Here is a 12,622-nt window from a genome sequence, read left to right on the forward strand (position 1 = left end):
AAATCATAATACTAGAAACCCATATAAACCAACTTAAACATAATAAAAAGATAAAAAGCTACTGGAACATGATTCGATGAACGTCCTACTATCATGTGGCTATTATTTTCTTCTACTGCTACCTCCATTCCAAATTATAATTTATTTTGGTCTTATAAATAATTTAATTTGAAAATTTTTACAAGTTCATAGAAAAAGACACCATCATTTACAACATCAAATTTATTCCAGTAAATTATGTTATGTATGAGATACGTTTTAAAAGTGCGTTTAACTGAACTCTAGATGTTAACATATTTAAAAAAAAACTCAATTAAATTTAGAAAAAAAAATAACTTACTACAAAATTAAACTAAATTTTAGAACGATGAATGAGTGCAGTAGTTGAGGTTTAGATGAGCTTTTCCACGAGGCTCTGACCTTTGGGTTGCAATTTTGTGGGGATAGCATTTGTCAAAAGATTATTTGCCGTTTTGATATTCGGAGTTTTGTTATCAATAATTTGTCTCTATGTATTTATTTTTATCAATGATTAAATAATTCGTATATCAACATCAGTGAATCTCCAAAATGAAACCAGTTACTACTTAGAATTCAGAGCCGTCCCTGTAAATTCTTGAGTCAGCAGGCGGATGAAAGCGAAACACAATTTTCTCCATCCAGCCCCCTTAAATCTCGGAAATAGCGAAACCGGGGCGCTCCGTCGAGGCCTTTAAATGCGGGCACAGATGTTGGCCGGAGCAGGACGCCACGAGGCGAACAACCAACTGCTTCCTTCCCTTCCGCGCCGCCGCCTACGACGACCATTTCACATGCCCTATCTCTCTCCGCCATAAGTGTTCACGGCTCCATCCTCTCGAGAGTCTAGGCCCATCTCCCGAAGCCGCTAGCGCAGAAAACGACCCTACCTATGGATGCGAAGAAGAAGTCGGCCCCCGCCGCTGCCGGAGCCGCGGCGCCGCCGCCGCCGGCTAACGGGTACTTCAGCACCGTCTTCTCCGCGTCGCCTGCGGTACGTACGGGCCGTCTCTTCACGCCATCCTTCTGATCCTTTGCTCTCAGATTCTTGGGGTCTCAGGAATTTTTTTCATGATTAATTAGTGAGTTGGTGCGATTTGCTGATGATTCCGTTACTATGTTGCGATTTGTGGAGGGAGCTCAACGGTTTCTCGATTTATTTAACTCTGATGAGGGGTAATTTTGATAATAGAGGAGCTATAGGGTTCTGCTGCATAATCTATTTGGATAATATGACGTTGACATTGTGACTTTGTTTTGCATTCAAGGGGAGCGCAAATGACGCAAAGCAGTCGGACTTGTACACGATGCTGAACAAGCAGAGCTCCAGAGGGCAGAATGGCAGTAACATTACAGGTAGTTCTTGGCACTCCTGTCAATTTGATATTTCTCTTCGATTTCGGTTCCGTTCATAAGCAAAGCGATACTTAAAACCTATTTTTTGACCATATTAGCTTAGAATTAATCTAGAGCATTGATGTAACTATGGAAGTTTAAATTCGTGCTCAGATGGCAAATCCCACGGCCGCCCTACTTACAAGGATGCAAAACATGCTTATCCAAATGAGTCATCAGAATCCCCTTACTTTGGCTCATCCGTGCATTACGGTGGTCGGGAGTTCTACAGCAGCACTTTACAGAAGCAACCAGCCAATGAACCCCGAACAAATGTACGTGTAGAAAAAAAAAAAAAAATATATATATATATATATATATATATATATATATATATACAGATCATTTGGAGCACTTAAGTCTAATATTTATTTTGAATTTTAAATCCAGTACAAGGAGGACAACCCGGATGGCTCTGCTACTAGAGGTGATTGGTGGCAAGGTATCATTGTATTAATTTGTGTATTACCTTGAGTATACATGGATGCACATACACTGACTTGCTAGACTGCACTTTCAGGTTCACTTTATTACTGAATAATCTGCTGGGAACTCTCCTTTTTGTGAACAAGGTATACCATATATAGGACACTTCATAGTTTCCAATTCGTGCTTTCCGTTAGTTGTGGTGTTTAGGCTATGCTTGCATCACCGGTGCCACTCACTTTGTTGGCGCCCCATTTTGAGTTATGTCTTATTGTCAACAACATCATACAGTTGTATTTAGTTTGTTAGCAGCAGCACTTTAACCCGTGCTTACATCTTAATCAGCCTAGACTATATACTTGGAGTTCAGCAGTTGTTCGAATTTTTTATAGCAAATGGTAGTTTGATAGTCTTCATACGAGGAACCTAATTGTGAGGTATGATGTAGAACCTAAAGTCTTATCAAAATTTCTGTTTCCAGGGGTACTGCCCTTGATCATCTATGCAGCTTAGGTATCCTATTCCAATCTTAGGAAGTTCAAAACATATCTTCCTTTTTCCTTTTCAAGAAAACATATCTTTCTTTTATGTTTTGTTCCAGTATCCCGGCTAAATTCTGATTTCTGAAAAAATAGTCACAAAAGTCTGTACAAGAGTTACTTGCTAGTTGAATCCGAGACGGATTGCATGGTAGTGGAGGTTGACAATGATGACTGTAAGATAAAACTATCAACTTTTTATGAAGTGTAAGCTTTAATTAACTAGTAGAAAGTTTATCTTAGCAGGCTAGAACAGGTTACATCACCATCAGTCTTTACCTCCTAGCCTAAAGTACCATCTCGTACAGCCCCACTAGCTTTGGAAGCAAACATTCTTTTCTGTACTTTGTGATGGTTGAAGTGAACTGCAGAGCTTGGTGGATTAGTTGTTCTAAATCTCAATTCATGGCAAGGAGTATTGCATCTCTTGCAAGTGTTAGCTTATAATTAAGATGCTGGCAAGTGTTACTTGTCAAGAAAAACAGTAGCAGAGTAGAGTTTCAATCTTTCTTGAACCACTTTAGTGGTGTTGTGAGATTGTGACAATGGTTGGTGCCCAAAGCATTTCAAAGCCATTATGAACTTGCACAGAAAAACAGTAGCAGAGTAGAAGGGCGGGCCTGGTGCAAGCGGTAGAGTATTATCGCCTGTGACCGGAAGGTCCCGGGTTCGAGTCGCGGTCTCCTCGCATTGCATAGGCGATGGTAAGGCTTGCCACTAACACCCTTCCTCAGACCCCGCACAGAGCGGGAGCTCTCTGCACTGGGTACGCCCCTTTATGAACTTGCACAGTTTATCAGATGTTTCATTACTAGAAAATTGAAAGCCTGGGTACATTGGATTATTGTAGTGTATGTAAAGAGTGCATGCATTACCTGGAAGGTATATATGGCACTAAGGGTAACAGTGACACATAGGACTTAATCTGTTTAGAACAGCTTACCATGACAGCTTGCACTTTCTTGAATCCTAGCATCCCGCTACCCCTGTTACAGCAATGCTTTCTTAATGGCCACATCATTTTATTCACATCCTATTCTCCTTTTGCTTTTCAGGAATAAAAGGAGTAGAGCTGAGCTTGGTTTGTTGTAGTGTTGGAACTGTTGGTGCGAGCCGTCAGGCATGGATCGAAAGTAATAGTTGTAATTGTTGGAAGTTGGCGTTGGGACTACATCCGTCCGGTCGGTGGAGGCAGTATTTAGATGCATCATCACACCTGGACAGATGTGGATGTAGGCTGTGTCCTTTTGTGTTCCTGTTTTCCCCCTGTGTGTTCTTGTGGTTTAGGTGCAGCCGTGCAGTACTGAACTTACTAATGGACTGGTAGGTCAGCCTGAAGTAGTTTGATAAAGCAGTTGCCAGAGTCGCAGCTCGCAGGATGGCCTGCTACATGCCTACATGTAACGTGTGCATCCTTGTTCCTGTTATCTTTCGGAAAGATTTGGAGTGTGCATACTCTGTTCCTACTATTCTTACTCGTACTTGTACATGACTTTGCTCAGACAGTATTCTTGGCGAGGCTATGAGGGTTTCCGTAAGACCGTAATTGCTGCAAATGTTATCTCACGGGCGCGCGCGGCATACTGGTTCAAGAGGCCTCGACCTCGAGCCCTCGACCCGGCCTGGGCCGAATTCACACATGTAATTGGTAATTGGCTTTGGATGTTGGAAGGGGGTGAGATGGAGTTGGGTACTTGGGTTCTTAGAACTGGCCCGGCTGTGACTGTGAACCAGGCTTTCTATGTCCGTTCGTTATGGACTGGGTTTCGTACTTTCGTTAGCGGGTCAAAAATCGGGCACGGTTACTCGCGCGACAGGCTGACAGCCGACAAACAGTGTCTTGCGAGTGGCGACGGCGGTGTGCTTTGGTCTGATGAACATCTGATAGAAACTCTCTTTAACATGACACCAAGATCTACGTGACACCGTGCCAAGCATTACAAGCGGAGGGCGTCGAACGGCAACAAGAGAAACCGCCCTCGGATGCTACAGTGATACACACTACTGCACGCCGCAAATTTTACTCATCTGTCATCTGAACCCAGAGCGTGTGCCCTCCTGGGTCTTCACATCTCTGTTGTGACAGCCGTCGGGACATCGAGCATGGCGCTGCCGACCACCATCCCCTTGACGACGACCTCCACGCCAGCGCGGTCAGCCGCGGACGCCGCTGTCCTCTTAGCTCCGGCGGCCCCCTTGACGTGGTGCGACCGGCGGTCGACCAGCAGGGCCCTCCCGATCTTGGACGGGCTCGACAGCTGCGCCGGCGAGAAGCTCGGCTTGGTGTACGTTGCGTACGGCGTGCCCGAGGCGGGCACCACCGTGGCCTGCTTGCTGCTGTTGTTGCTCTTGCAGGCGATCTTCGCGTCCGTGGCCGAGCCGGCAGACGGAATGCTATCTGACTGCTTGCTCAGCTCGTCGACGTTGAGCAGGTCGTCGATCCGTGCGATGATGTTGGAGGCCATGCTCTCCAGGACCCTCGAGTAGCTCTCGAGGATCGATTTCCCCACGTCCTGAAGACCATGGGAGAGAGAGGGAAAAAAAAAGGTGTTTAGACATCCATTCGCAGAACTTTCGTTGCCGCAAGCAAATCATTCTGAAAGCATTCTGAAAGACGCGATCGAACCTTGTTGTACTGAATCTTGCTCATGTCCAAGCTGGTCTGTGTGAGCCCGGGGAACCGCTGCTTCAGGGATATCAGCAACCCCTCCGCGCGCTCGGCGAGCAGGTCTCTCTTCTCCGTGTCCATGATCATGTCCTTCACGATGCCCCAGGACGACTTGGCGCCCGCGCGGCTCGCCGGCTTCGCGGCGCCGCCGCCGCCGCCCCTCCAGCGCCACACGTAGATGGAGGCCTCGACGCGGTTGGCGATCTCCAGCGCCTGGTACTCCGACGACAGGTCGAGGCAGTCGAGGAGGCAGTCCGGGGAGAAGTGGTCCGAGGTGATGTACCGGTATATGACGTCGCCCAACGTCGCGCGCCCGTTCTGACACGTCCAAACGTTGAATCAAAGAAAGCACCGTGTCAGCTTCAAGGTATACCGAACGATCGACAGAACGTTCAGACATCGTGTCATGATCGCTGAGCTCTGAACGACCTTTGGCAGCGAGTCGAGGTAGGAGTCCGGTACGTGCATCTCGGCCAAGGCGTTGCTGTTGATGGCCATGGCCGCCTTCAGGATCTGGTTGACGCAGTCGCGCCGGTGCTCGACCTGCCTCCGGGTGGCCTCGCAGAGGCCGCCCTGGGGCACGCGGGGCACAGGGAGCCACCACTTGCCGTCGTGGCGGTGGAACGTTCTCCGGTAGGACGCGGAACCGTCGCAGTCCGGCACGCAGATGCCCTGGTCCACGTACCAGAATTCGGCATCTCTGAATCCTTCCAGGATCTCCTGGAAGCAGAGGCTTGTCAGTCTGTACTCAGTAGGAAATGTTCCTCGTTTGTTCAGAAGAATTGTGAATAGGGAGGGATGTTGAACTCACGAGGAGCATGTTGTCTAGCTTCCGTAGTGCCGGCAGGTTGATGTACAGATCAGACCGTGGCCTGCTTGTCATGATCTGAAAAATTGAGAGTCGACAAGTATTAGTCAGTTTACGATGCTCGCATCAACATTGTTTCATATCTCTTTTTTTTTACTTTTATAATGCATCTCGTGGTTACTGTTTAGCAGATAATCCTAGGAATGGACACGGCATTTGAATTGGCTAAGTTTGATGAAACATGCACAAGTGACCGACCAAAACGGACATCGCATTCATGTGCTCTTTACTCTTTTCTTGATCAGAGCTCTTTACTTTCTTTGGACCTCAGACATCACGCGCTGAACTGTCCCTTTTTAATACACTAGATTACTTAGGTATCAAACGGCTAAGTACGTATTTAATGGCTCCGATCCAGCACCATGAAGATTCAAATCACCAAAGATTTTGCGCTTAATCACACATGGTTAGGACGCCGGACGCTGCAATTGCTCAAGAGAAACTTCACAGGTATACTACTGGATTTATATCAATGTTTCTTAGAGATGAACTTGTTCCTGAAATCATATGCAGCCTACAAACTGAGGTACTACCTAAGATTTTACCATGCTGCAAAAGTATGCCGGGTAATGATGGTTAATTCTACACAATTTTTTTAGAAAGTACGGTAAAAGTTTTGCCCCGATTTCTATTAGACGAAGAAAGAAAAAAGACAAGTGTCAGCCTAGTTTTTTGAATAATTCTACACAAATTCACTAGTACCTTTTTAGATAAAGACACAATTTTACTACTGGTGCCTATCTTAATTAATTTCAGAGTGTGCTCAGTTTATTAGTTGGTGACTTAGTGCGTCAGTTGTTGTTGTTGTTGTTGTCAGTTAATTACCTCAAGCCTTGTACCATCCGGGAACGTCTGCCACGTGGGCACGAGCATGACGATATGGTCGCTGACGCAGAGCAGCCAGTCCATCTCCCGCCTCCACATGGCCTTCTTCTCCGGCAGCAGAGGCTCCAGCCTCCAGAGCTGGCCGAATATCGTCGCTGCAAACACACGGGGTCCGCACAACGGCATCAAGAGCAAGTCTAAACTCCATTGCAATTGTCGTCCAACAAAGCATAATGCAATGCAACCGGGCTGCAAGCCTGCAACCAACCAATGAATGCAAAGCTAACCAACAAGTGGTTTTGGTCACACAGACACACGTACCGCAGAGGTTGGTGATGGCGTTGGAGATGGCGAGCGCGGTGCAGACGCCCTTGCCGCTCCCGGACATGTCCTCGCCGAGCAGCAGCTTCGAGAACCTCTCCTCCATCATCTCCATCTCTGGCAATTTCGCAGCAGCAGCACGACTGTGAGATCGACGACCGACCGCTGCTATAGTAGTCCAGATTGGACATTGCATTGCACGTCCGTCCAAGAGTCCAAGACCAAATGGTAGGATTCGCGTTGTACTGCGTACCTGAGGCTCTCTGCCTGTCGGCCGCGTCGACGCCGCCGCGCGGCGGCTTTTCCTCCTTGCCGTCGTCAGCCCCGCCCGCGCCCGCGACGTCGGCCGACACTACCGACACGCAGGTCTTGATGGCCACCTTATTCTGCCACTCGTCGGGCGGGGCGTAAGTGTAGGAGACGGTGGAGGCGGCCTCGGAGCTGGCGCTGGAGCTGCTCCCGCGGCGCCCCTCTTCGTCGGCCGAGTCCGCCGTCAGCGCCTCGCTCGCCGCCCTCTCCTCCTCCGCCTCCCCATCCTCGCCCGCGCCCACGCTCCCTCTCGCCATCCCCGGTCGTGGATGTGGCTGTCTCTATGAGGATGCGTCGTTTATTTGCTGGGAGCTAGCACGAGGGTGGAGGTTCAGACTCCGACTAGACACGCCGTCTTCGCCGGCGACTACGCTCGTGGCGTGCGGCGAGAGGGCAGGCTGGATCCTCGTGGGGTGTGGTGGATGCGATGAAAGAGACGGTGTGTGCGAGTGAGAGAGAGGAGAGTAATATAAATAAAGGCTTAAAAGAAGCGAAAGGCAGGCGGGCGAGGGAGGAGGAGTGACCGTTGGGTTTTGAGTTGTCTTGGTGGGCTTCCGTCCGGCCGCGCCCGCCATCTTCTCCGGCCACCCGGCCACCACCACCCCCGTCTTTGGTAGGGTTTGGTCGGCTGACGGTTGCAGGGTTTGGTCGGCGCCGGCGTGGCAGCTACGCCGGGACCGTCTGGTGCGTCGTCGCTACGTATGGACTGGCTCTTTCGTTCTCTCTCTCTCTCCTCTCAACGTACGTGTTTGCCGTTGCACCTGGCACGCTGTCTTTGCAGGTGGCCCATGTGGAGGGGGGGGGGGGGGGGGGGGGGGGGGGGGGGGGGGGGGGGGGGGGGGGGGGAGGGGGGAGGGTGGGTTGCTGTGTCTGCAAGCCACGGAAATTCCGAGGCGGCAAAAGGACCGTTCTTTTGGTGATTCCTCGTTACAGTCCTTGATGGCGCGTTCAACGTGATCGATGAAACGGTCAATTAGAGCAGTATATACATGGATATTATGATACTATATTCGGCGGTGACGTGCCCGCAACGGAGTGCGCCCAGTGACCTGCAGCGAGCTCGCTGGTGCAAACTCGTCTTCTGGACACGTACGACGGTGAGTTGCATCGACAAAGGGTTTTTGCATCGACAGGGGGAAGGAGAAGCAAAGCAATTTGGTACCGACTGAGAGAGTGAGAGGTGTAGAGCAATTCGAACGCGCGATAGTAGTGCAACCCGAGAAGAGATGCTCATCGGGCAAATGAGCCAAAGGGTTTCAAAATCTGGGTCTGAAAACGCTGATCGAGACAAAGACGGAAGCCGAAGAAAGGCTGCGACGGATAGGTAGGGCTACTAGGACGCATCTACAACGTCAGGCAGGCAAAGCGCCTTGCGTTTGACTCGGTAACCCCGCGCGGCGGCAGCCGGCAGGACCGCACCGCAGGATTGTCCTTTCGCCGGCGCATGCAAAATCCTGCGCGTGTCGTTTCCCTGTCCGTCGCCCGGTCGACCCCACACGCTGCCCCAGTCCCCACAAGAGCCAACTGAGAGCAACTGGTAATCAGGATATAGGATCTTGCACCAACCATGGACTCGATCGCTTAGGATTAGTGCACTAATAGCGACTCACTTCTGCTCCAAGCAAAGAGCGAGTGCTGAGGAACCGCAAGCAACGGGCGGAAATGATACTCACTTTGGCCCACCCAGACCCGGAAGGCGCCTTTGATACAGCAGTATGCAGGAGCAGTATCAGCTTTGCTCGGCAGCCGGCAGGCCGTCGGCAGATTAGCATTAGCTTTAAGAGCTCGTTCGCTGGCTGAGCTGATAAGTTTGGTTGGTGCTCGTTTATTGTGAGAGAAAAATATTATTGGCTGACTAATAAACCATAACTAAAACCAACCAGCGAACATGCCGTAAGTCTTTAACAGCTACTCGGAGGTTCCTTAATCGAGCTGAAATATACTAGGATGCTACTGTGCAGACGGCAGACAGTAGCAATCCTCCTGGTACTGTACTACAGACCGGTGCAGTCCTTGCACGGCCATTCCAGCACATTGCCAAACAAACACCGGACATGTTCGGTTGAGCTTATTCAAAACTACTTTTTAGCGTTTTTCTTTCATAATATTTTAGCATAAGCATCAGCATAAATCAAATTTCAGCATCAACGAACAGGGTGGGACAGTGTCAAACAAACACTGTGGCTACGCCAAATTCACTAGTCTGTCTCAATAGTCACTCGTCACACGTCAAGTACACACTCGCCATGGCCAGTTCTTGTAGACTTTGCAGGAAGTCAAAGGCCCTATTCGTTTCAACTTATTAGCCGTATATTTTCAACAAAATAACAGTATTTTTCTCTCACAACAAATCAACATCAGCATCAGTATCAGTCATTTTTCCAGGCAGCAGAACCGAACCAAAGTCCCCGGCATAGCGTGCGGTAACGGGAGGACAAGAGAATCACACTTGCGCCATTACGAGAACTCCAAGCCGAATGTCAAAGAGAAGACGACCCTTTGCCTAAAAGAATGTTCCACGAGAGTACTCCTATACGATACCACTTGTGCAGACAGGGGCTACGCGTCAAGTCCAGAACCCCACAACCACAAGTAGTCAGGGTTCGAGAGCCCCAAGGCCGCCCGCCCGGCCGCCCAAGGGCAAATCGTACGTGCGGCACGCAGGCACTGGCTCACCGGTTCGTCCCGTCTCCCCCTGTCGGGACTCCTCGCCTCGCCCGGGGACGGAGTGGGTGCGTCGTCGCCGGCGAGAGCCCGTCGCGAGGTGCGGCCTGCTACTGCTGGCCCGGAATCCGATTCGTCCGTCTACGTGGCGCCGGGGAGATTGGCCATAACGGCGTCGGGGCACTGCTGCTAAGACAGTCCTAAGACCCTGTTGAGACCACATGGTTAAAATTTAGCCACTAATTTTAGATTACTTTAGCTTTTGAAGCTATGTAAATGATGTCTAAGTTTAGTCAATCTCACATAAAAATCGTTAGTTTATTAAATCACACAAGTGAGCTAAAGTAGTCTGAAATTTAGTCTTTTAACTTTAGGCAACTAAACAACTAAATTTTAATCCATAGAATCAAACAAAGTCTAATTTGCCTTTTTTTTTTAAGAAAAGCTGCAAAGGATCTCGGGAGGATGTTCTATTTTGTCTTTTGCTTATCGCAGCCTCCGCTAAGGCCAACTATTTTGCGAGCCCAAACTACATGGGTTCTGCTGACTGCCAAGATCTATACTAGTTATCTTCTTTAAAAATCTTTAGCTGTTGGACCCATTAAGTGCTAGAGAAAAGACATTCTTCACTTGGAAGGCTTGAATATAAGATTATATATTAATCATCTAGCCTTTGTCATTGTTTGCCTAGGTTTTAGCACTTAAAAAGTATTCCATGACAAGCATGAAAACCATCATCCAAAGCCTTGTATGTATCCAGTGACCATCATCCAGATTTGCGTGCCACACAGGCGGCGGAGACACTACCACATCACATCAGTACCATGGCCTACCAATTAGTTACACCAAAGAAGAACGTTGCAAACCCCCCCCCCCCCCAAAAAAGATAGAGGGAAATGATTCTGAAATGAAGTGCCAGTGGCTGCTTTCAGAAAACATATGTTACAGTTGGTAGGTTCATGTTTTCAAGTTTGAATGTCAGTATATGGAGTTATGGACCACCACAATTTGGCCGTAGCTTACCAGAATAAAGAATACCGAATACTGGTACCTAACATGAAACTGCAGGAAGAACTGGTCCTAGAGGGGGGAAATGCTTCGCCTACTCATGCCAGCAATACTGAAGTGCAAGACACTTCAGGTAAGTTTTTTATTTTTGTTTTTGATGAATCCTGTTTAAACAAAAACAAGGACATGCAATGCAAACGGCAGCAGAGTAAGAAACGATTAAAAAATGCCCTTCTTTTCTCTAATAACTATCAAAGCACCATTCATAAATATATCAGGCAAGAAGACAGTGGAGAAAGGTTTGTCGCAAGAAAAAAGAATGGAAGGGAAGAAAGACGTCCGAAATGTTTGGAGTAGGGCAGTAGGCTAAGAAAGTCTTGTCTCGCAATAAAAAAAAGGAGTCGAGAAAGACGTTCGAATTGTTTTTTAGTAGAATAAGGAAAGGATGCATGCAACAAGCCAAGAAGCAATCTCGGTGAGTGAAATAGATAAACGCAGGTTTATTTGTTCACCATTTTTTCTTAACATTGTAACATACAAATGTTAACTCCAAGAGAAACATTAGAGGGTCAAGCAATGCGGTACCATGCTAACTAAATACTAGCGAGGACCGCGAGTGGCAGGAGCCTGTGGCTTGCTCCGTGCCGACCAGCATTCGATTCCCGGACTCGGCGGAGATTTATTGTCCGGATTAATATTTTCAGTTGCCCATCGCGAAGATATGCCATAATGGTCAAGTGATGTGCCCGCTACGCTCGGAGTCTGATGATCTTCGAGTATCTCTCAGCTGCGTTCGTTATAGTTATAGGTTTGTTGGTATACCGTGTGTGTGGTGATGTGTGTTTGCCTCTCGCGCAGATGTGCCACAATGGTCAAGTGACGTGCCCGCCACGCGAAGATATGCCATAATGGTCAAGTGATGTGCCCACTACGCTCGGAGTCTGATGATCTTCGAGTATCTCTCAGCTGCGTTCGTTATCTAGGTATAGTTGTAGGTTTATTGGTATACCGTGTGTGTGGTGGTGTGTGTTTGCCTCTCGCACAGATGTGCCACAATGGTCAAGTGACGTGCCCGTCATGCTCGGAGTCTGATCTTCGAGTATCTCTTAGCTATGTTCGTTATCTAGGTATAGTTGTAGGTTTGTTCGTATACCGTGTGTGCGTGGGGTGTACGTGTGTGGTGGTGTGTGTTTTTTTTATCCAAACAGATACTACCCTTGTACTTAGATGAGAGGCCAAAAACTAAATGCTAGCAGCATTAATGCAGCTCATGTATTAAACAGCTATAGACATTTTAGTCCGATGTTTATACCTTGAAAAGGCAATATTACTTTTTTAACTTCACCGCACAGTTTGAGCATACAAGATCTGCAATTATATTGTCATATAATCCTAAATAGGACATGTAATATGCTGAGGAAGATGTCTGAGCTAGCACAGTAAGAATATCTACAGTTAAGAGTTTAGGTCAGGAATTATGGCATAGCACTGCATTCTCAATCATGTGTGGGGTCAGTAAGCATCACGCAGTGATGCAATTCAAATTTAAGAGTTTGCAGGTACTACAACATGATACAATTG

General features: G+C 48.1%; 2 protein-coding genes across 2 annotated transcripts; one reads left to right on the top strand and one right to left on the bottom strand.

Moving 5' to 3' along the window:
- The first annotated feature begins 740 nt into the window (after positions 1-740).
- Positions 741-3,847, top strand: LOC136533220 (uncharacterized). Its single transcript, XM_066525790.1, has 6 exons — positions 741-1,012; positions 1,287-1,374; positions 1,528-1,688; positions 1,804-1,855; positions 1,934-1,985; positions 3,434-3,847. The coding sequence occupies exons 1-5, from the start codon at positions 911-913 to the stop codon at positions 1,948-1,950; spliced, it is 420 nt and encodes a 139-aa protein (XP_066381887.1). The 5' UTR covers positions 741-910; the 3' UTR covers positions 1,951-1,985; positions 3,434-3,847.
- Positions 3,848-4,042: 195 nt separating this feature from the next.
- Positions 4,043-7,967, bottom strand: LOC136533219 (rop guanine nucleotide exchange factor 7-like). The gene is made up of 7 exons (XM_066525789.1): positions 7,314-7,967; positions 7,061-7,177; positions 6,740-6,894; positions 5,858-5,932; positions 5,476-5,766; positions 5,005-5,364; positions 4,043-4,891 (listed from the first exon to the last, which is right to left on the bottom strand). The coding sequence occupies exons 1-7, from the start codon at positions 7,624-7,626 to the stop codon at positions 4,445-4,447; spliced, it is 1,758 nt and encodes a 585-aa protein (XP_066381886.1). The 5' UTR covers positions 7,627-7,967; the 3' UTR covers positions 4,043-4,444.
- Between the last annotated feature and the right edge of the window lie 4,655 nt (positions 7,968-12,622).

The sequence above is a fragment of the Miscanthus floridulus genome, unplaced genomic scaffold (assembly GCF_019320115.1).
Source record: "Miscanthus floridulus cultivar M001 unplaced genomic scaffold, ASM1932011v1 fs_815_3_4, whole genome shotgun sequence".
NCBI lineage: Eukaryota > Viridiplantae > Streptophyta > Magnoliopsida > Poales > Poaceae > Miscanthus > Miscanthus floridulus.